Genomic DNA, 24380 nt, shown 5'->3' on the forward strand with positions numbered 1-24380 from the left:
CACTGAACAGATAGGTCCCATGTGGTCCCCCTTCAAGTCACTGACTAACTCAGAGTTAGAGAGCTGCAAAGCAGGAAGTAGTGTTCTGGCTATTATGTTAGACATCCAATCACTTCAGCCTTTATACATTACATTTTGCCTAACTAACTATATTAGAAAAATGTTTTATTTTGCACAGACTATCTATTTACCCAGTTTTTATTTTCACCCTGAACTGTTCCTTTAAATAACTTTTTTTTTTTGGTGTTACTGTGATACCTCAGCCCCTACTAAGAAGCCGATTGATCCCACCACATGAGAGTGTTGACTAGTGTTCAGCATTTTTTTCTTATTTTGAAGATTTCTTTAAATAGCAAAAGCGACTCAGCTATGCACTAAGGGAAAGTCTGACACCTTCGCCCATCTTGAGGACCTAACATACTCATTTCTGCTCTTGACATTAAGCTCTAAAAAGCTGGGTTCCTAGGGCATGATTACTTCCTTTGCTGTTTCGCGTAAAAATATTAGCACTTTCTGAGTAAAGTACTGCAATTTTATTTTGGCACCAAGCTAAATATAATCCAATGCTGATTATGTGCCATTCATTGCAATCAAGCAAATAAAGCACTTCCACAAATAAATACATGTACTTTGGCTTTAATTACGTTGAACGCGAAACATTAAAGAACATTACAAAAAAAGAAATAGAAAAAGAAATTAGTAATACACATAGATAAATGACTAGAGAGACGTAGTTTCAACTTTTTCCAGAGTTATCAAAATATTTTAACAATATTTTGGCTTTTCTAGATAAACATTCAAGCAGTGTTTTAAAGGGGTTGTTCACCTTTGAGTTAACTTTTATGGGCATATTTATCAAGGTTGAGTTTTTTTTTTTTTTTATGGCCAAAACTGTCAAATTGAAATAGGGAGTTATTAAAATTAAATTTTTAAAAAAAATTGGAATGAGATTTTTGAGAGTTATCATACACTGACCCTTTAAGAACTTGAATTTGAATATTTGCCACCTTAAACCTGACAAATGGCTGTTTTAGCCTATGGAAGACGTTCCTGGGATCAATTTGGAGTTGTTTGCAGTCTTACTGGCATTCAAATTTTTTTCGTAGAAAAAAAACCTCAAATTAAATTTGATTCTAGTTTGCAGGTCAATCGTATTCACCTAAGTTTCAAAAATTCCATTTTTTTTAAATAAATTGCAATTGGTCGAATATCGAGTTCATGGGAGTTTTTAAATAACTCCCATGAACTCAAGATTTGACCCTTGATAAATCTGACCCTAAGTATGGTGTAGAGCAGGCATGTCCAAAGTGCGGCCCTAGGGCCAATTGTGGCCCGTTTTCAAATTTACACTGGCCCTCAGCCTCCATCATGAAATTAATAATGCGATCAAGAATCCCATAGCAGTAATATTAAGGCACATTAGTGAAATGATCTGGCACTTGGTCTATACTGCTGCCTGTGTGCTGAAGGTGTTAGTAATAGACATGTACTGGCACGTAGAGACGCATACTTCTTTAGGGCTGAAGGTATCAATAGACGTACTGACGTGCCAGTAGAGTAAACTAAAGAAGTATGGCGTCACTACGTGCCACTACCTGTCTATTACTAACACCTTCAGCACACAGGCAGCAGTATAGATAAAGTGGCAGATCATTTCACTAATCTGCCCAAATATTACTGCTACGATTACTCGATTCCTGTAATTTAATGTTAATGGTTCAAAGAATGTCGGGCTGAATGGTCGGCCCCCACACATTTTCACCTCACCAAATCTGGCCCTCGTTGCAAAACGTTTGGGCACCCCTGATGTAGAGAGTGATATTATGAGACAATTTGCAATTGGTTTTCATTTTTTATTATTTGTGGGTGTCGAGTTATTGAGCTTTTTATTCAGCAGCTCTCCGGTTTGCAGTTTCAGCAATCTGGTTGCTAGGGTCCAAATAGCCCTAGCAACCATGCACTGATTGGAATATGAATAAGAGAGGGGCTGAATAGAAACAGGAGTCATCAACAGTAGCAATAACAATACATTTGTAGCCTTACAGAGCATTTGCTTTTTAGATGAGGTCAGTGACCCCATTTTGAAAGCTGAAAAGAGTCAGAAGAGGAAGGCAAATAACTAATAAACTATAAATAATGACAAACAATTGAAAAGTTGCTTAGAATTAGACATTCTATAACATACTAAAAGTAAACTTAAAGGTGAACCACCCCTTTAAGGTATAAATTAGCTGTTTAAACTTTATATAACGGAAATAAAGGGATTCATTCCATGGTTGCCACCAGACCAGTACTTTAATGGCTCCGATACTTCCTGCTGTTAATAAGGGTGGAAAAATTAAAATGATAAAGGAAGGCCAGTAAATTATGCAGTTACTGATTAATTCAAGTTGTGACCTGTGTAAAGCAATCCTTAGCCTTATTCTTGATAAGAATTAACAACACTTGGGGGGTTAGTTATCAATAGGGATGCACCGAATCCACTATTTGGGATTTGGCCGAATCCCAGAATCCTTGGTGAAACATTCGGCCGAATACCGAACCAAATTTGCATATGCAAATTAGGGGCAGTAAAGGAAAAATTGGAAAAAAATCTTCTTTTGTGACATATATGCAAATTAGGATTCGGTTCGGCCAGGCACAAGGATTCAGCCGAATCCGAATCCTGCTCAAAAAGGCCGAATCCTGACCGAATCCCGAACCGAATCCTGGATTCGGTGCATCCCTAGTTATCAAACTCCGAATTTATCTCAATATTTTCTGCTACAAATTCTTATTTATTATTACATTTTCCCTAAAATTGCTTTGCAGTAAAAAATCAGATTTTCAAAAATTTTTCAGATTTTTTCATCTGATTTTCACAAATTTCAAGATTTTTCCGGAATTTTCACCCGAAAACTTCGGGGTATTGCACAAACACCCAGCCCAATTTTTGCATTCATAGTGTAGTAAATAACCCCCTTGGATTCCATTTTTGAATAAAATATTTAAAGGAAAACTATACCCCCTGAACAATGTAGGTCTCTATGAAAAGATATTGCATACAACAGCTCATGTGTAAAACCCCTGCTTCATGTAAATAATAATGTACTTTTTTAGCAGTATGTGCCATTGGGTAATCAAATAGAAAATTGCCATTTTAAAAAATAAGGGCCGCCCCCTGGGATCGTATGATTCACTGTACTCACAAACATACATGTTAGGTCACATGAGCCAATTAACAGACAGAGTTGTGTCTTTTGCTTCCACACTTCTTCCTGTTACAGTTAGAGTTGTAGGATTTCTGGTCAGGTGATCTCTATGTAAAAGGGCAATATTTACTTAAATATATGTACCAGTTTGATAAAATTCTTTAATATGCCACTTAATTTGATATAAAAGATCTGTTGCTCAAGTTTTTATTTGGGGGTATAGTTTTCTTTTAAGCCTGCAGTATAGCTTATGGTGAATTATTCTGAACAAATCACAACTATTAAAGGAATCTCCTAGGTGAGATTTCATGTGACTTGGAGATCAGGAAGAGGCCAGTCTCGCTGCTAGTTTGTCAGAGTTCATTTGAATCTGAGCTATCTTCTCTACAATTTGTCTGTACTGATCGCTTTCTATAGTGAGGTTAGCTCCCAGCTTACTTTGCTCCTGCTCAATCAGGAGCTCATCTCGATACCGCTGCACATCTTCCTTTGTGTCGGATAAAGGAGTTATTGTGCTACTGGGCTTTTTCTTCAATTTACTTCTCAGGGTCAGGTCTTCTTCAGCATCGCTTGCTGATGTGGATATTGCACTCTTGAGGGCCAGCAACTCCTCTTCCAGAGACAGCGCCAAGCTTTCAGCCAAACAGTGCATGCCCTCTTGCTTTATGATCTTCATCACACAGGTTGGAGGAAGAACACTTCTGAGACTACAGAGGCACTGGAGCATCACTGCGGTATTCCTTAATGGTAAAGAGTACATTATATGCTTTGGATTAAAGAGAGAAAACACACACACAAAGCTGAAATGTATTTTGCAAAGGGAATAAATGCTGCTCTGTAAAAAAGTTACATTTTCAAAAAGACCAATGGAAATTATTAAAATACAGGTATGGTATTCGTTATCCAGAAACCCATTATACAGAAAGTTCCAAATTACGGGAAGGACATCTCCCACAGGAGCAAATTCCCCAACTGTCGAAAATTCGCCAGCGACGGCTTCGCAGCCATTGCAACACTTCGCCAGGCGTAAATTTGCTAGGACAACAGAAATCCAATAAAGTGTAAAGTTGCGCCCAAGGCACGAATGCTGGCGAGTTTTCGCTATTGTTACTTCAGCAATCAAAGCGAAGATGCGCTAGCGTTGCCTTAATTTGCATACGGCGGGAAATGATACCGTTGAATGGACGTATATGTTGCAGCAAATAAATTACATTACACAAGCCCAGGGAAGCTTAATAAATACAGTTGTTATAATGCCCTACACATAAGCCCAGTGTATAGTTTATGTTCCAAATGTTAGAAAATGGAGGGGGGAACCCGGTTAGCCAAAAACATTTTTACGGACCTTTGCATGCTGTCACTCAGAAAAAGGGAAAAGACGCCAGCGTTTTTTGGGACTAAAAGTTGAGGAAGTCCTATGCACTACATTGCACTTTGCCTGGTCCGAGCTGGCGAAGGCAAGTCTGGCGAATGAGGTAACGTTCAGCAAAATCCACATCTTAGTGAATTTGCGGAGTTACGTCCGTTCGCCAGAGTGAAAATTTGCTTGCCGTTAAAGAGTGCGAAGCAATGCTAGCGTCTATCTCCTTCGCTAGCGAAGTGACACCTGCGACCGTTAGGAAATTGTTGACGTTCTGAAACGACATCACGCTGGCGAATTTTAGCTAGCGTTCGTCACTTCGGCCCTTTAGGGAATCTGCCCCATAGAGTGAATTTTAATAACATAATTCATTTTTAAAGGTTATTTCTGAATAACCTGTACTTGCTCCCAAATAAGATTTATTCCGTTATCCAGAAAGCTCCGAATTACAGAAAGGCCGTCTCCCATAGACTCCATTTTCTCCACATTTTTAAATATGATTTCCTATTTCTCTGTAATAATAAAACAATAACTTGTAATTGTTTCCAATTCAGATATAATTAATCCCTATTGGAAGCAACCCCAGTCTATTGGGTTTATTTAATGTTTAGATGATTTTCTAGTAGACTTAAGGTATGAAGATCCAAATAATGGAAATATCCATTATCTGGAAAACCCCAGGTCCCGAGCATTCTGGATAACAGGCCCCATACCTGTATAATAAATCCTTATTGGAGGCAAAACAATCCTGCTGGGTTTATTTAATGTAAAAATGGTTTATTAGGTAATCCAAATGACAGATCCCTTATCTGGAAACCACCAGGAAACACAGAAGTCCCTATCAGTTTGGGGCTGCAACACCTCCTCTCTTAGCTGAGCACAGTGAATGCTGCGGCAGTTGAAAAGGAAAGGCTCATTCCAGTGAGTGCATTAAGCAGACTAATACATTCAGAATGAAATTCTCAGTAACTGTGAACATAGCACAAAGAATTATTATTAGCAATATTATTAAACATGCTATACTGTACTAGTATTGTTTTATATGTGTATATACTTTACTACACGAGTGTTAGCTCCTGCACAATTCACCCACTGTTTATTTAAGTGTCCAGCAAGTGACATATTTAAAGGGGTGGTTAACCTTCACGTTCACTTATAGTATGTTATAGAGTTGTTCATTCTAAGCAACTTTTCCATTGGTCTTCATTTTTTCTGTTTTTTTTTTTTAATTATTTGCCTTCTTCTACAGATTCTTTCCAGCCTTTAAATGGGTGTCACTGACCCCATCTAAAAAAAAATGCCCTGTAAGGCTACAAATATATTGTTATTGCCTCTTTTTATTACTCATCTTTCTTTTCAGGCCTCTCTCCAATTCATATTCCAGTCTCTTGTTCTTATCAGTGCAGGGTTGCTACGGAAATTTAAACCCTAGCAACCAGATTGCTGAAACTGAAAACTGGAGAGCTGCTAAATAAAAGGCTAAATAACTTAAAAACCATAAATGATAAAAACAAATTGCAAAGTGTCCAAGAATATCACTCTCTGCTTCACACTAAAAGTTAATTTAAAGGTGAACAACCCTTTAACATTACATGCATGGTTTAGTGCTCTCCATTTTTTACATGAAGTGGGTCAATAATTTTGCATACGGTATGTTGAAGGGCCAGATTATATTAATATGATGATCATACAGTGAATTCTTTGGAGGCTATGAGCAGACTAGGGCCATAATAGTTCACTGGAGGCCTCCTAGTTGGACAGCCCTTGTCTAGGCAGAAGGTCCCACACCACATGAACCATCAACTTCTCTTCTTGTAGCACAGAACCTGTGTTCAACCAGTGTCATCACTCCAACATAACAAATGTTAGGTATGCCTATGCCCCACCACTGTATATTAACTGAATTATTCTCTAAGGACTTGTCTAGGTGATTATACCTGGCAAAGACGGTAAGATTCCCTTCACAAGGGCTCCTTGGATTCCAGATGAAAAGAGTACCTTCAAGACTTCCAGGTATACGGCTGCAAATGATTTCTGGTATGTGTCGTACAGGTTCCCCCTGCATATGACCCATCATCCAGAACTTCATAGACGTCAGTGTACAGTCAGGCGAGGAGATATGGAAGGAATATTTTATATAGGCTGATAAAACAGCCAAAACGTCTTCTATACTGCCTAAGAATCACAAAAAAAAAAAAGAAAATATCGGTTAACATTTGTGGTACAGGTATGGGACCAGTTATCCAGAATGCTTGGGACCTGGGGTTTTCCAGATAACCGATCTTTCTGTAATTTGGATCTTCATGTCTACTAGAAAATCATAATAACATAAAATAAACCCACTAGGCTGGTTTTGCTTCAAATTCCGATTAAATATCGTTTGGATCAAGTAGAAGGTACTGTTTTATTATAATAGAACAAAAAGGGAATCATATTGGGATAAAATGGAGTACACGGGAGATGGCCATTACATAATTTGGTGCTTTCTGGATAACAGGTTTCCGTATAACAGATCCCATATGCTTGTAATGCAAAATGGGCCCAGTCATTGGCAGGTAGTTTCTTATTTGCACATAAAGAGGGAGGGCGAACAGGAGCACATTTTCTGCCCTTTGCCTCAGTGACGGCAGATTCCAGTGGGAGAGAGAATCTTAAAAATGACCCTTTGACTAATATAAACATAAAATATACTATAAATTCCATAAATGCTTGTATTTATTTGGCACACATAGCATAGGTGTATATTGCTGTCCATAACTCCATTTATACTTCAGTTTATAATGAAACTAGGGATGCAGGATTATAATGAAACTAGGGCCTTTTTCAGCAGGATTCAGATTTGGCCGAACCGAATCCGAATTTGCATATGCATATGGGAGGGAACTCGCATGACTTTTTCTCACAAAACAAAGAAGTGAAAAATGTTTTCCTCTTCCCACCCCTAATTTGCATATGCTAATTAGGGTTCGGATTCGGTTCGGTATTCGGCCGCATCTTTCGCGAAGGATTCGTGGGTTCGGCCGAATCCAAAATACTGGATTGGGTGCATCCCTAAATGAAACCCTGTAAGAAATAATAACTGTATAATAACAAACATTCTTGTTGCAATGCAACATCATAACAGCACAAATGTCATGAATTATTTCATCAGAGCTTTCACGGTTAGATCTGGTCTAGTAAATTAACAGTCACCTTGAGGGAAAGTAAAGTTGGACACGCCAGCTGAATTACAATTTTGGTAATAAGAAATGGTTTTACATCTTTAAGGAAACAGAGTGGCACCTGCAGTTAAGCTGCAATTAATGTTTCCTCTGTTGAAATTAAATGCAGAGAGAAAACAGATGCTTTTTCAGAAGTTGAATAATGGGCAAAAAAAAAAAAAAAAAAAAAAAAAAAAAGAAACACAGGAAATATTTTCGTTGTAAGCATCAGTGTGGTTTCCTTATCAATTTCACCATGAAATGAAACCTGAAATTTATTCCAGCAGTTGAGGCATGTGTTTCTTCATCGTGAATCATCATTAAATAAAAGCTCATGTTCTGGAAAATTTACAGCGTGCAATTATTTTCAAAACTGTATTATTCATAATGCATTTTTTTAATGTACTGAAAACAATGGCAACAAATCAGAGCTGGAACTACCCATGGACTTCAAAGTGCCAGAAAATACTTTTCCCTCAGTGTGAAATCAAATCATTGCATGTACAACACTTTACACGTGGAAGCCATACTTAGGGGCCGATTCACTAACTTCGAGTGAAGGATTCGAAGTAAAAAAAAACTTCGAATTTCGAAGTGTTTTTTGGGCTACTTCGACCATCGAATGGGCTACTACGACTTCGAATTGAACTATTCGAACTAAAAATCGTTCGACTATTCGACCATCGATAGTCGAAGTACTGTCTCTTTAAGAAAAAACTTTGACCCCCTAGTTCGCCATCTAAAAGCTACCGAACTCAATGTTAGCCTATGGGGAAGGTCCCCATAGGCTTTCCTAAGTTTTTTTTTGATCGAAGGATATTCCTTCGATCGTTGGATTAAAATCCTTCGAATCGTTCGATTCGAAGGATTTTATCGTTCGATCGAAGGAATAATCCTTCGATCGTACTATTTGCGCTAAAATCCTTCGACTTCGATATTCGAAGACGAAGGATTTTAATTCCCAGTCGAATATCGAGGGTTAATTAACCCTCGATATTCGACCCTTTGTGAATGACCCCTTAATATGGTGAAAATGCCTTATTCCACATATATTTCACAATGCCGTTCGATTCGAAGGATTTTATCGTTCGATCAAAGGAATAATCCTTCGATCGTTCGATCGCACTATTTGCGCTAAAATCCTTCGACTTCGATATTCGAAGTCGAAGGATTTTAATTCCCAGTCGAATAACGAGGGTTAATTAACCCTCGATACCTCGACCCTTTGTGAATCGGCCCCTTAATATGGTGAAAATGCCTTATTCCACATATATTTCACAATGCCACAGTTTTAATTTACACTGCAGGGAAGGTATTTTCAGGTACTTCAAATTTCCATAAGAAAAAAGCCATGTGTGGCATTGCCCTGTAGGGTAGGAGTACCCAGAATATTCCCAAGTGTATAAATTTACATTTATGAGCACTGAATCGTATCTGCCACTTAGCAGCCCAGACTGCCAGTTTGTCAAGACCGCCTGCAAGAATCACACATGCTGGATGGATGAGTTTTGTGTTATAGGCAGATGTATTACTATTGTCATTTAAATCATAATAGTACACTCTTCCCAAAAATACTGTTTGCTACCAAGACTTTTTGGAAAAAATGCAGTAACAAGACATAGACAAAATGGTCATTAAAACATCTAAATGGTCACTTTGCTCGTAGGTCAGTTCTAAAGAGGGATATCCTTGTAAGCCTATAACAGTTAGGGGCAAATTCACTAAGGCGCGAAGCACCGAACGCTAGCGTTAATTCGCTAGCATTTGGCATTTTCGCTGCGCAAATTCACTAACGAACGCTGGCGTAGTTTCGCTAGTGTTACTTCGCAACCTTACACCAGGCGAATCTTCGCTAGCGACGAAACTACGCAAATTCCCTAACTTGCGCAGTGTACTGAACGCTACCTTTTACGCTAGACTTCCTTCGCCACCTCAGACCTGGCGAAGCGCAATAGAGTAGATAGGGATTGTTTAAAAAAAAAGTCAATTTTTTTTCTAAGTCCCAAAAAACGCTGGCGTGTTTTCTACATGATGGCTGATTTTTGGGGCTCCCCTTCCTCCCCCCCTACATTTCCTGACTCATGGCAACTTACCTAGACAGTGGGCACATGTGTAGGGCAAAATAAAATTTTTATTTGCTGATTTGAAGGTTTTCTAGGCATTTGTAGTGCAGATACGTGTTCCTCCATTGAAATTTGAATTTCGCGCCGTATGCAAATTAGCCTTCGCTAGCGCAACTTCGCTTTATATAGCGAATCAACGCTAGCGCAACTTCGCAACCTTACGCCACCCCTGTGCGCAACTTCGGATTTTAGTGAATTTGCGGAACCCTGGCGAAACTACGCCTGGCGAAGTGCGGCGAAGTTGCGCCTGGCGCAACTTCGCATCTTAGTGAATTTGCCCCTTAGATTCTATTCCTCTTCAACAGAAGTGACAAGGTGTGAACCAAAGGCAGGGTGGTAGAAATCAGAGAAAATAAAAAGTAAAATGACACTCACTTTCCCGTGCATTTGAACACCTTTCAGATAGATAGTTGAGAATGAGACAGACCTAGTTAAATCAAAGTCAAACTCTTTACCTGTGTTCTTGTATTTGTGTGTTGAGTTTAATAATAATATTACTTAATACTAAAAGCACTAGCATTTTTAGGCATAAATATATGTATTAAACATTACTTTGGTTCATTTACGAACTCTCTCTAAATATTTAATAAGACCTCTAGTCTCTAAGGACAACGGCTGTTAATTTCCTCGCTTCCCTGTCTTTCATTCCTCTTAAGTTTTTCACTAGTTCAATTCGAACTTTCGAACAAAAGGGCTTTGTGTTCCAGGATTGGTGAATAATTTAGAAGTGTTATAAATTTACCTTGACAGTGTTCAGATATATTTACTGTGTGCTTCCCTTTTAAAACATCTTCTGTGCTTAAAGAAATTCTCCCGCATGGTACTGTCAGCATCTCGCTTTTAACTAAACTGTCAGGTCGATTTCTCCTCCTGGCGTGCAGCAGCAAAACAGAACTTGTATTAACAAGTGCCAGGAGAGGGGATAGTTCTGTGACAGCAGTCACTGTGTTTGCCAAATCATTTTCATAAGGGGGACAGCTCTGCCTTCCCGAAGAATCCTCCAAAACACTGCCTGTGGTGAAAGAGCTAGTTCTTTGCTTCTTTGCAGTGGGTTCTCCTTGGTAGACGGGACTAGACTTTATTAAAGAACCAATGGCCATTTTCAATTCCAGAGTTTCGCATTTGGTAACGGTGGAGAGCTGGACTGTGCTTTGATCCAGTACTAGAGATAAGCTCACACTGCTCAGTGATCTGTTAAAAACATTTTACCATTAATATGAAACAACATGTAACTGGTTATCACTTTTTACATGTCTCTTAATATTTATCTAGTCTGAAATGTGAAGTGCAAAACTAAGTTAAATAATGCAAAAATCACAAATAACAAAAAACTGTTTTTGCCGTTCACGTCATAATGATAGTTTTAGTTCTGTTAACGTAAAACGAAATCCGAGAAAAGGATTACATTAAAGACTTTATGCAAAGGCCGTAGTTCTTCAATAATAGTGAGGATTTATTAAAGAGTGAGTTTGTGAAAAAAATACTTTAAATGCAACTTTAGTAGAAATGTTTGGTGCGTGGATCTTTAATGTCATAATGTGTACAGTACATCTATGAAAAAGCTAGATCAGTTGTAGCTTAATCTGTTGTGGGCATATTTATTTGCGCTAGAACATGGGGTCCTGAAAACACTTAGAAAATACTTTGCAGAAAGACCTACAGTATGTTAATTATAGAGTACTAGAAGGCATTTTCATACTTCAAAATGGCCAAAGGCATATGATACAGCCAAAACAATGTGCAGTACTCAGGCAGCAGAAAGACACTATAATGCCTAAAGCTGGCTATAGACGCCAAGATACCATTGTACGAAACAAAAGTTCCATTTTCGAACTGTATGTGTTCAGTCTATCGGACGGGTTAAAATATTTATATCAGCTAGCGATAATATCTCTGCATGTATTGCCTATCTGACGATATCAATGGATGACTGTCACTCCTATTTGTCAGACATAACGTTCATAGGATTGCTGTCAATTAATGGCCCGAACAACGTGCAATTTGTTCTTTTTACTACTTTATATTAATCTGAATGGTTACTTGCAGGTCAGAAGATTGTAACGGACGGGCGTTCATCCGATTAAGCCTAATAATCTGCACATCTATGGCCATCTTAAGACTGTGGAGTACAACAAGTTACATACATGGCTCACTTACAGATACGCTGAGCTGTTGAGCTTTACACCAATCACCAAAAGGTCATTAACAATGCGTTGCCATATTCTCTCTACAGGGCATTCAGCTGGTGACGATAAACATAACGATGTACTGGGCAGGCAAGGACTGCTTTCTTTATCATCCCAAAGTGAAACCAAGCCCTCCTTCAAAGTAAACAAAGAAAAAAATATAACAAAAAATTTAAATTCACCTGATGTAAGTGGTATAACTTGGTTGATGTGAAGTAATGTGAAGATATTACCATTAACCCATTCAATCTCCCAAGAGATCTGTGTGCGTTGAGAGTGTGTGTGTGTGTGCGTCGCGAGTGTGTGTGCGTGCGTTGAGAGTGTGTGTGTGTGTGTGCGTTGAGAGTGTGTGTGTGTGTGTGCGTTGAGAGTGTGTGTGTGTGCGTTGAGAGTGTGTGTGTGTGCGTTGAGAGTGTGTGTGTGTGCGTTGAGAGTGTGTGTGTGCGTTGAGAGTGTGTGTGTGTGTGCATTGAGAGTGTGTGTGTGCGTTGAGAGTGTGTGTGTGCGTTGAGAGTGTGTGTGTGTGCGTTGAGAGTGTGTGTGTGTGTGCGTTGAGAGTGTGTGTGTGTGTGCATTGAGAGTGTGTGTGTGCGTTGAGAGTGTGTGTGTGCGTTGAGAGTGTGTGTGTGTGCGTTGAGAGTGTGTGTGTGTGCGTTGAGTGTGTGTGCGTTGAGTGTGTGTGCGTTGAGAGTGTGTGTGTGTGTGCGTTGAGAGTGTGTGTGTGTGCGTTGAGAGTGTGTGTGTGTGCGTTGAGAGTGTTTGTGCGTGTGTGCGTTAGTATATATGAAGACAAATGACCAGCAACACCGAGATGTTTCGTGAATAATTCAAGTATATTAGAAAATCACATGTAAAGCCGACGTGACGTTTCGGTCCACTCAGGGACCTTTCTCAAGGCAAGTTGCCTTGAGAAAGGTCCCTGAGTGGACCGAAACGTCACGTCGGCTTTACATGTGATTTTCTAATACACTTGAATTATTCACGAAACATCTCGGTGTTGCTGGTCATTTGTCTTCATATCTGATTTCCTTACCTTGCACCCGAGTCCAAACATAAAGAGCGGATTGCTGCCCACATGGACTTATATATATATATATATATATATATATATATATATATATATATATATATATATATATATATAATTCTTAATGAATCAGATGAAAATTGAGCATAGGACTGGCCAGATATGGGATGACTTTGACGTAGTTGGCCAGCTTAAATATATTGCAATATATGGACAAACAATCCCTGTTTTGTTTAAAGGGTAAGGCATTTTTTAGTAGCAGTATGCACAAAATGTCTGTCTTAAATATATTGATAATGGGTTGAGTGCGGAGGACTCTTGTATTTGTCTATATGTATTTTGTGGTCACAGCCTCATTGCACCCCCGCCTAATGGTTTTAAAAATTAGTGGTGAGCACAACTTTCCCTTGTTTGTTATAGTTTATACAGGAGCAGTGACCAGCTCCATGTTGTAGCTCCCACCCTTCCCAACTATAGTCAGGTGATCCCACTGGTGTCTAATAAAAGGGCAGCCAAGTTTGGGAGTTTTACTTTGAAAGCAGCGAGTAAGTTGCAGGTAAAACTTAGTCCCTTTGTAAAATGTATAATGAAGCAATAGAATTCTTAATGAATCAGATGAAAATTGAGCATAGGACTGGCCAGATATGGGATGACTTTGACGTAGTTGGCCAGCTTAAATATATTGCAATATATGGACAAACAATCCCTGTTTTGTTTAAAGGGTAAGGCATTTTTCAGTAGCAGTATGCACAAAATGTCTGTCTTAAATATATTGATAATGGGTTGAGTGCAGAGGACTCTTGTATTTGTCTATATGTATTTTGTGGTCACAGCCTCATTGCACCCCCACCTAATGGTTTTAAAAATTAGTGGTGAGCACACCTTTCCCTTGTTTGTTATATATATATATATATATATATATATATATATATAAATCTATATATATCTATATATATCTATATATATATATATATATATATATATATATATATATATATATATATATATATATACATATATACACACATATATATATCTATATATATATACAGAATATACACACACACACACACCCCGTAGTAAAGGAGGGCACAAAATCCACCAACTGCCTGGGTGACAAGTGGTAGTTCAGCAAGCACATCCACAGCAACGACTCGGCATATAATCTTGATAAATGTCTGAATGTGACTAGCACATTGATCTATCTATATCTATATCTATCTCTATCTCTATATCTATATATATATATCTATATCTATATCTATATATATATATCAGAGCACAGTTAAATGCCTAGGTGCTGGAACATTCCATCATAATATCAAAACATCAAAAGTCCACACTCGAGAAATCATCTAACAAGTGACATAGGTCAACACTCGTAGGTCTTATGTAAAAAGAAGGACTTGAATGTAGAGCTTAACAAAATAGAAATATATTAGAAACTGCCGCTCAAAGGGTTATACAAAAATAATTAATGTGATAATGGTCATATTTATAGCCGACTCTCATCTGCATAAGCATCTCCTTCACATTATCAGTTCAAACATAAAGTATATACTGTAAATGGCTGGCAATGAGGTGGCTGGCATTGCATGGTGTATACATACACAAACACATTATAAATAAATATTTAAAGTCACCCATAATGACATCATGACATACTCCTGGACCTTTCCCTATCATTAACTGGGTTTTAACACATTTGGAGATCTATGGGGGAAAAAAGAACTTGTGGCCAATCTGTTATAAAAACAATGGGTGTATTGGCATAGTCTAAAACTGCCTCTAGTTAGTAACATGTAACATGAAGAATAAAAGCAAAGGATGATCTGTGTAAAGAGCTGTAGGGGTCTTTTTTCAACCCAACTTAACTATGTAACTACAAAATAAATGACATTGGGTGTTACCTTGTCTGCAGAGGGAATAGCGGTTTCATTGCCTTGAACCATGTTGATCAGTGCCTCGCATGATGACCTCAGGACCCTATCTTTGAGTTGTAAATGCTGTTGCAATTCTTCGAGTGAAAGCAAACCTGCCTGTTGACATTAAAAAACATCAGTCACATATAATGCAAATGAAAGTATTGCAAGTCAAATATGTCTGTTGGTTAAGTAAAATTGATCAGGCTTCCATTTACATATAATGTATTGTTGTGAGGTAATAAAGAACGTTCATTTGTTTTTTAATGTATATGGAATGGTAGACTTTTAGATAAATTGCAATGCACAACTCCGTTCTTTAGAGGAAAAGGAGACTTATAACAAAATATATTATGTTTTGGAATAGGTAGGTGTGTGTCTCTAAGTTACATTTGTACTGCCTTAATGGGCACCATACAGTTCTCGAAGGTTTCCGATTTCTGGATAATATAACTGAGCTAAAAAAAAATTCTGGACTTTATGGTTGAAGGCCCTCTATAATACTATAGAGACTGAACTTATATTGAATTGTTTCAAACAATAGTCTTTTAGGACTTGTAGATAGTGCTGCTCATTTTAGATATGGGCATGTAGGTGTTATGTAATATGATTTTATTCCATGTTGAGTCCTTCGCAGTAGGAATATTACAGATCAAGTCCTTTTTCAATGTGCGCTTTATTAAACTTTCGTGTTTAATAAAGCGCCTCAGCAGTCGTCCTGTTATATTCTCTCTGCATTTTTTTTTTTTATTATCTTCTTTGCAATTAGGGAGAAAGGTTTGCTCCCAGCATGCTGATAAACTAGAAGTGCTCTTACATTGCTCTTGTGTCGGCTATCAGACAACATGGCATTTCTCAAAACAAGAAGCCATTAATAAAATGAAAATAGACAAACACAAAAAACCATTCAGTTCACTGTCGCTTCATGTCATTAGGCGAATGGGACAGAGGGCACTTTTCAAGTGGCTGAAAAGTGCTTATAAATGACTCATAAGGCTCAAATTCAATGTTCAGCTTTTACAAACCTGCAATCTTGACTCGAGTGCTCGTATAGCGAGAAGGCGGTTTTCATGAAATCCATCTTCAGTTGATGTACCGATGTCACATTCCCCAGTCTAAATTCCACAAATATAGATATATATCACACTTTTAATCATCTTAAAGGGTTGTTCTCTTTCCAAACTCTTTTCAATTCAGTTGTTTTCAGATTGTTTACCAGAAATAAAGACTTTCTTCAATTTGCTTTCCATTTTATTTACAGTTTTTCCAAAATCTAAGGCTGTTCCAATTTTGCAGCATTTAGTTGATACATTTCTCAGCAGTATCTGTGGAGTATTAGCAACTATTGTATCAATTCTAACAGCTGCTTTTAATGAAACGCAGGGATTCTACTCAGCAGGGACAAAGATAAGAAATGTTTCATATAAATGTATCAATTTAGAACAATTAAAGTGTCGGCGACCCCCCCTTCCCTTCCCAAAGCTGCTTTAGAAAAACAAAAGAAGGTGAAAAATTGAACTTTCCACTTCAATATTTGAAAAATTTAAGAAAGCTCCCAAATAATCTGAGTTGTACAATAAGCAGTGTTCTTTATGGTTTACTATAGAGTCCTGCAGCGGGTCGGGGACAATAACAATAATGTTGTAGCCTTAAAGGAAAACTATACCCCCAAAATGAACACTTAAGCAACAGATAGTTCATATTATATTAAGTGGCATATTAAAGAATCTTACCAAACTGGAATATATATATTTAAGTAAATATTGCCCTTTTACATCTCTTGCCTTGAGCCACCATTTCGTGATGGTCTCTGTGCTGTCTCAGAGATCACCTGACCAGAAATACTACAACTCTAACAGGAAGAAGTGTGGAAGCAAAAGACACAACTCTGTCTGTTAATTGGCTCATGTGACTTAAATGTATGGTTTGCTCGTATGTTTGTGAGTACAGTGAATCCTACGATCCCAGGGGGCGGCCCTTATTTTTTAAAATGGCAATTTTCTATTTATGATTACCCAATGGCACATACTACTAGAAAAGTATATTGTTATGAAAATGGTTTATTTACATGAAGCAGGGTTTTACATATGAGCTGTTTTATGCAATATCTCTTTATAGAGACCTACATTGTTTGGGGGTATAGTTTTCCTTTAAAGAGCATTTGTTTTTAGATGGGATCAGAGACCTCATTTTGAAAAGAGTTAGAAGAGGAAGGCAAATAACTAATAAACTATACAATATAAATAACGGAAACCAAATGAAAAGTTGCTTAGAATTGACCATTCTGCAACATACTCAAAGTTAATTGTGAACTACCCCTTTAAAGAAATGGAACAATGATCTCATATCGCTTTTACAGGATACATTGAAGTAACAAAAAGTACAGACAGGGTCGCTGACATTCTGGGCCTACAAAAAACTTTTTGAGCTAAAAGCCTGCCTAATAGTATAAAACTGCCAATATCTCGGAAGCCATTTCACTGGCTGGAACCAGTAAACCCTAGACATCAGAATTAGACGGATAGAAGACGTACACTGCATACATGTTAAAAAAAATTTCAAATATATAATTTAGTTTGTACTTACAGGATAGTTAATTTCACAGCAGTCAGTTAGTTTGAATGATTGAAAATCAGATGAACTGTTTGGATCACACTTTAACAGCAAGAGTATTTGATCAGTGCCTCTGCCAAGAAAATCATCCACGACAACAGTGTGGACTTGCTGCCAAGTTGCAGCAATCTGTAACACAAATATAACCGACGTGTTTAGTCTGATGGAGTCATATGTTCTTCACAAACATATCTTGGAACTACGGAGATACGGTGCATAAAAATGTAGATTAGGATTATTTAACAACGGGGATAGAAGAAAGCAAGAAAGGAACAAAGTTGTGTATTGAAATGGGACTATGACAAATTATGGATATGGTGCCTTAGTAAGTGCCTGAGCAGTGAATAATCATTGCATCTCTTATTGCTCTCATGAATTATAGAAAAAAAAAGAGCAAATGAAAAGAAGAAAGAGGACAATCTATTCTGAGCTGGAATGGTTTACTACAAACTGGATCACAAAACTGATCCATTTCTGTGCGATATTCTGATCCTAACACTCTGGGAATGCGCCACTCGCTAGGTTTGTCTGTGGATAATATTAAAGAAGAAAAATCTTCTGTATATGGGTCCCCTGCAGAGGCCTTTCTCACTACATCCCTCCTGAATCATGCAATCCATGCAGGGCTTCTTTGCCCCATACTTCATGACAAAAGGCTTTCTGTTGATGATCCTCCATGGACAGTTGAAACCAATTTAGTACTGGCTTAAAGGAGAACTAAACCCTAAAAATGAATATGGCTAAAAATGCCATATTTTATATATTGAACCAGCCTAAAGTTTCAGCTTGTCAATAGCAGCAATGATCCAGGACTTCAAACTTGTCACAGGGGGTCACCATCTTGGAAAGTTTCTGTGACATTTACATGCTCAGTGGGCTCTGAGCAGCTGTTGAGAAGCTAAGTTTAGGGGTTGTTGCAAATTATCAAGCAGAAAATGAGGTTGGTCTGTGATATAAGCTGATGCTACAGGGCTGATTATTAAATTTTGATTCTAGTTGCACTGTTTCTGTGCTGCCATGTAGTAATTATCTGTATTAATTACTAATCAGCCTTATATTGTGACATTTATATTTTATGTGTACTGTATATTTGGAGTTGGTGATGAGGTGGGGGAAGAAGGGATCTACTGGACTGGTATGTATGACGCAATTCGGGAAGAAGGCCTCTGCAGGGGACAGACATGATTTAAAGAGGCTTTGCTCTATTACATTACATTTGAGTTCATGCAGAAGAGAAAACAATATTTTGTATATACACTCATCTATGTTATTCATACCATCAATTATTCTTGTATGTTTGCCTTTTGGTTTCCCACTAGCAGTAACTAGTATCCAAAATGATTTACTATTCTAAAGCCAGGCAGCTTGAGGATTCTGAAAACAGGTTTAAGAACTCTGGAATAGGAACCAAGTGGAGAAAAAACAAAAGATTGTGCTTATGTGACTTTTCCTCAGACAAATCATCAAAACAAAGCTGCAGATATTATTTGGCAAAGCCTATGGAAACATAGGACATGACAGGGGCTAAACCCTCTGGAAAATGGACAGTAATCTTGGAGCGATAGTCTCAGACACTATTCTGGCCAATGATATGATTTTTCCTGAAAAGTCACAACAAGCAACTGACCTGCCTTAGCTGAACACTGCAACTAAAGTATATAATGGTTGGAAACAGTTATGTAAGCTATGATGGCAGCGAAACAGAAGTTTATGAATGCAGAAAAAATAGATTTTGACGATTGCGGACATGCTCTGCAGAAATAAAACCAAATTCTCAGGTTACTACCTTCAAGCCATCTTTCTGTACTGCACATACGTCTCCAGAAGCAAAGGAAATAATAAACAAATACCCTCGGCTTGTTAAAGCTATTTGTAGCTTGCAGGGATTCTCAAATGGAAGCTTGCAAACTTCTTTCGGAATTCCATTTTGTATCCAAATAAGCTGTGTATTGCTCGCTGCAGCAACGGATGTCTCATACTTGTCATTTCTTTTTTGCATCACACACACCTGAAGGCAACGTAAAACAGTGCTGTATGCGTGTGGCAGAAAGCAGGTCCCTGGAACGGTTCTCTGCTTTTCAATGGAATACAAAACAAACTCAGCAGCATCAAGATGAAATCCAGTTGCTATTTCTTTGGCCCCTTGAAAAGTTGCATTCCTGGTGCCAAAGATTACTGTTCCTTCTCCATATATTGTACCGACCCAATGTATAGCAGTCAGACTGAGGGGTGATGTTAAAACACCAGAAGTAGGCTGAGAAATATAAAACAGTTTATCTTCGTGCCTCCACAAAACGGTTGGACCATCACAGATCTGTAGATCTTGCACCGTATCAACGTCTAGACGAAACTTTAGAGAGCATTCAACCTGATTGGATGCATGGAACAGGAGCAAGGTACATTTTGTGGCATTGCTACTCTTTTTCTTACATGTTTTCAACAAAACACAAGGAAGGTTTATGCCTGTACGGGAGTCGGTTACACAGTTAACACAAACGAGTTCAACCCCAGATTTAGTGCCTGGGAAGTTGTACTGTCCAAGTGACTGCTCAATAAACGTCTGAGAGACTGTGTCAAACCTTTTTCTAAAGAAAAGCAAAGTGTTCTTTTCACTGGCATCGCAAATTCTTTTCCTATCAGGGATTTGAAAAAGAAGTAGGTCTCCGTTGTAAGAAGCAATTTGTTGATTCTTCTCCATAAGGTGCAGTCCCGCTTCCATTTTCAGTTAACTCTCCATTATGAATTTCGGTGCAACACAGATATCCTTCAACATTAAAAAAAAAAAAAACGGAACATTTACAGAACGTTAGAAATGTTAAAGGAGAAATATCTATATAAGCTTCATCATTCTGAAATAAGAAACTTTCCAAATATAATCAATTAATAATTCTGCATTGTTTCTGAAATCATCAAGTTTATCTTCACTATTCCTCTTTTAGCATCTGTTTCTCTTCATTTTGTCTTCTTGCAGCAGTTGGGTGTCAGATATTTATTGACAGTTAGATCCAAAACATCTTATAGGATGTAGGGGGGACTTCCTTTCCAAAATCTAACAAAATAACTGTCTTTTGCCCAAATTCTGCATGTAGAGAGACATGATGTGTGGTGATTGTAATTGAGTGAGCTCTAATACATCTGCTAGGCAAAAGGAGACCCCCTATAATATATATTGGATTTAACGTGATACTGACACTAAAAAGCTACTTTTTAAAATATGAATGTACATTAAAAGTTACCTATGGGTCATGTTGATCATTTTTTGCTGAGAGGTTAGGCTTATCTATTTGTTTTATTGTTAGTTGAAGATTCTAAACCTGACTGTTTTGCCAACCTGACAAATCTCAGCCTGTCGGTTAAAGTTTCTAATGCTAACGGACTCCTGCTGCACAAATATGGCAGCCCCCTCATACAGGAACATGGGGCATCAGACAGTAAGGGGCAGATTTACATAGGGTCGAATATCGAGGGTTAATTAACCCTAGATATTCAGCTGTCGAAGTTAAATCCTTCAACTTCGAATATCGAAGTCGAAGGATTTAGCGCTATTCGTTCGAACGATTAAATCCTTAGAATTGAAGTTCGATCCGAAGGATTTTAATCCATCGATTGAACGATTTTCTTCGACCAAAAATACATTAGATAGCCTATGGGGGACCTTCCCCATAGGCTAACATTGTACTTCGGTAGGTTTTAGGTGGCGAACTAGAAGGTCAAAGTTTTTTTTAAAGAGACAGTACTTTGATTATCGAATCGTCGAACGATTTTTAGTTTGAATCGTTCGAAGTCGTAGTCGAAGTAGCTAATTCGATGGTCGAAGTAGCAAAAAAAAAAACATTTGAAATTCGAAGTTTTTTTTTATTCTATTCCTTCACTCGAAGTAAATGGGCCCCTTAATGTAAAAGGAATCAGGTCCTTTCCTCTGGTAGCTTTCAAAAGCAATATTATGATAGATGTAAAAAAAATGTTCAATTTCTGGTGTCAATATCTCTAAAGTGTCAATGAATATCTGACACAACTCCTGAATGAAGAGAGAATAAAGAGAAACAGATGCTGAGAAAGAAATAGTGAACTTAAACTTGATTATTTCAGAAACGGTACAGAATTTTTTAAATTACCTGTAGAATGATAGATAGGTGCATGTTTATCAAAGAGAGAACTGAAATATGCTACAGGCAAATAGGCTTTTTGGATTGTTTCAATAATTTCACCCTGGTTTGATGAACTATAAATTCATTCCGTTCATAAGAATGAACAGAATTCCAGCAATTCGATTGGCCGCTAAAAATGAATGCTAGTCAGGATGTATTAATAGCAATAACAAGCAGAACCTGCAGAACCATGTTACCTATTCTTGAGTGCACACCTTCTAATACAAATAAATATTGGGTCACTTTGTATACTAGAAAAACATTTAAGCTCCACCCTATTGTTATATAGTATCAACATCTGATGGCACATTACACATACTGTACCTGTAAGGTGATCTCAATGAGTAATAATTTGTAAGTTAATTGAGCTCTAAAAATACATGCTAATAATAATAATAACACTGGAAGGAGCAAATAAAACAAATGTAGAATGCGGGTGCATCAAAAAATGCCACATGAACGATTTACATACAACAAAGATAGCTAGTCAATGAGCTACATAAATACAAGTTTTAGATACAAAAACATTTGAGGTAATAAAAATAAATTTGTATTTGTGTAGTGTTATCTTAGTCTTTGTGTGCTGTTCTAGGCATAACTGCTTGATTCTGTGTGATGTGGCCTTTCTATAAGGACAGCAGGAATAATATTTATGTGTTTGTCAATAAAATGAAGGTATCTAAGAATGTTTGCACCGAGAATACAAATAATCAGGTGCATTACCAAGTGCAGCCACGAAATAAAAAATGTTAGCTTAAATAAAGCTCTGTGGAAATTGGCACTAGCTTACTAGATAAAGGATTTCCATATACTGGATCCCATAACTCCATTTAATGCTAGATTTGATGGGGCCATTTATGAAGTGAATTAATCCCTATTTTTTATTATAAAGTATACACCCACTGTATCAGGAGGAGGTAATGTGCCAGTCCAGTTGTGGCTCTGCTCATTTAACTATTACTAATACTGAGGAACTATGATTATTAAAAGGGTTGTTCACTTTGAGTTAACTTTTAGTATGGTGTAGAGAGTGATATTCTGAGACAATTTGCAATTGGTTTTCATTTTTCATTATTTGTGGTTTGAGTTATTTAGCTTTTTATTCAGCAGCTCTCCAGTTTGCAATGTCATTAATATGGTTAAATGTCATTAATATGGTTAAATTACCCTAGCAACTACACATTTATTTGAATAAGAGACTGGAATATGAATAGGAGAGGCCTGAATAGAAAGTAGTAATAAAAGTAGCAATAACAATAAACGTGTAGCCTTACAGATGGGGAACAATGACACTAAACTATAAAGATAAATAAATAAATAATGAAAACCAGTTGAAAAGTTGCTTGGAATTAGGCATTTTATAACATACTAAAAATGTATTGAAACAACCCTTTAATGGCCATTTAAAATAAATGCTAGGCCCCCCAGTCTAGGATTTATGTAACTCTTGCTCTAGGTGAATAAAAAAAAGTTAGTCAAAGGCCATGAAATCATCACTGTAAAGACGGGGGTTGCCACCTGTTTGGTTTTAACCTGAACAGTTCATTTTTCTCAGGCCTGTTTAGGTCTGAACTTTCTGTTCGGTTTTCAGCCTTATGAAACGGAACAATAATCTGGCCAATAAATGAAAAACATTTAAATACTATGATACTCACCTCAACCTGGCTTAGTTATTATCAAGTGCAGTTCATTTGTTATTATTACAGATACAAAATAAAAAAGCAAATCAATCCAAAATAAGAATTTTTTTTTTCTAAATTAGCATTGCTGTATTTCAGAGCTTTCTGTATAACAGATCTCATACCTGTAATTAAAGGAGTGGGTTTAATCATCAAGTAGAATATAGCTAGAGATAGAGTTGCCACCTGTGTGACTTTGAACTGAACATCAACACTTTATAACATTGTGAAAACTGGATAGAATCCAGCCAGTTGCATCTAAGTGATATAATAGCCTCGCCCCGGCGTCATAACTCCACCAACATCATTGTGCCCACCTCTGATGTCATCATGTCTGTTCCTATGTCACTACCCCCCCTCTCATGTTCAGGTTTAGCCATCAGCAAAGGTGGCAACCCTAGGTGTACATAAAGAGGGAGCAGACCATGTGGCTGCTGGGGGGGGTAGCTGCAGGCTGGAAATCCCTTATACAACATACAAGTAACTCTGTCCTTTACTGTAACATTACCTCATTGGCTCAAATTATTAAAGCCAGGGCCCGGCTGTGCTGAAGACCTGAAGCCACACTGAAAATGGTGTGTGGAGGAGAAGTAGGAGAAGTGCAAAGTTAGGGATAAGTTCCATGATCAGCAAACTCAATTTCAAACTATGGCACAGTGCACGACTCTAGTTTTCATGAGCAGTGTGAAATTGACAGACGATCCCTAACTCTGCAATCTCGCCCTGCCCCATTGCTTTTCAGCCAATGACAGCTTCTTCCTTCCTTACATCACTCAGCAGCCTCAGTCCCGCCCCTGTAAGCACACTGTTCCTGCTTGGGCTCCTTTCTCTATGACAGAAAGAGAGCTGAGTGGCAACATCCTGGAGCTTGCAGAGCAGCAGCACATGAGAGAGACAAAGCAGTGCTGTGCATGTTGTGCTTAATATTTTT

General features: G+C 37.8%; 1 protein-coding gene across 4 annotated transcripts; it reads right to left on the reverse strand.

The window, feature by feature from the left end:
* Positions 1-3301: 3301 nt before the first annotated feature.
* On the reverse strand, positions 3302-24165 carry LOC108707919 (Fanconi anemia group B protein). 4 transcript variants are annotated; one of them, XM_018246019.2, is made up of 9 exons: positions 23958-24165; positions 19409-20386; positions 17596-17751; positions 16035-16124; positions 14998-15126; positions 12032-12195; positions 10617-11065; positions 6489-6726; positions 3302-3931 (listed from the first exon to the last, which is right to left on the reverse strand). In XM_018246019.2, exons 2-9 carry the CDS (start codon positions 20339-20341, stop codon positions 3514-3516), a joined length of 2577 nt encoding a protein of 858 aa, XP_018101508.1. In that variant the 5' UTR covers positions 20342-20386; positions 23958-24165; the 3' UTR covers positions 3302-3513. The 4 variants fall into 4 exon arrangements, with proteins under 4 accessions (XP_018101508.1, XP_018101510.1, XP_018101509.1 ...); XM_018246021.2 differs by lacking the exon at positions 23958-24165 and adding an exon at positions 23767-23889; XM_018246020.2 differs by lacking the exon at positions 23958-24165 and adding an exon at positions 23575-23736.
* Positions 24166-24380: the final 215 nt, after the last annotated feature.

Source organism: Xenopus laevis, chromosome 2L (genome assembly GCF_017654675.1).
Source record: "Xenopus laevis strain J_2021 chromosome 2L, Xenopus_laevis_v10.1, whole genome shotgun sequence".
Lineage (NCBI taxonomy): Eukaryota > Metazoa > Chordata > Amphibia > Anura > Pipidae > Xenopus > Xenopus laevis.

Excerpts from the sequence above, each read along its gene's own strand:
- LOC108707919 (XM_018246019.2), bottom strand. The coding sequence starts at position 20,341 with ATGGAAGCGGGACTGCACCTTATGGAGAAGAATCAACAAATTGCTTCT. Across the intron at positions 17,752-19,408 it reads TACAGAAAGATGGCTTGAAG|ATTGCTGCAACTTGGCAGCA; the intron begins GTAGTAACCTGA and ends TTTGTGTTACAG. Across the intron at positions 6,727-10,616 it reads TATATCTGAACACTGTCAAG|GCAGTATAGAAGACGTTTTG; the intron begins GTAAATTTATAA and ends TGTGATTCTTAG.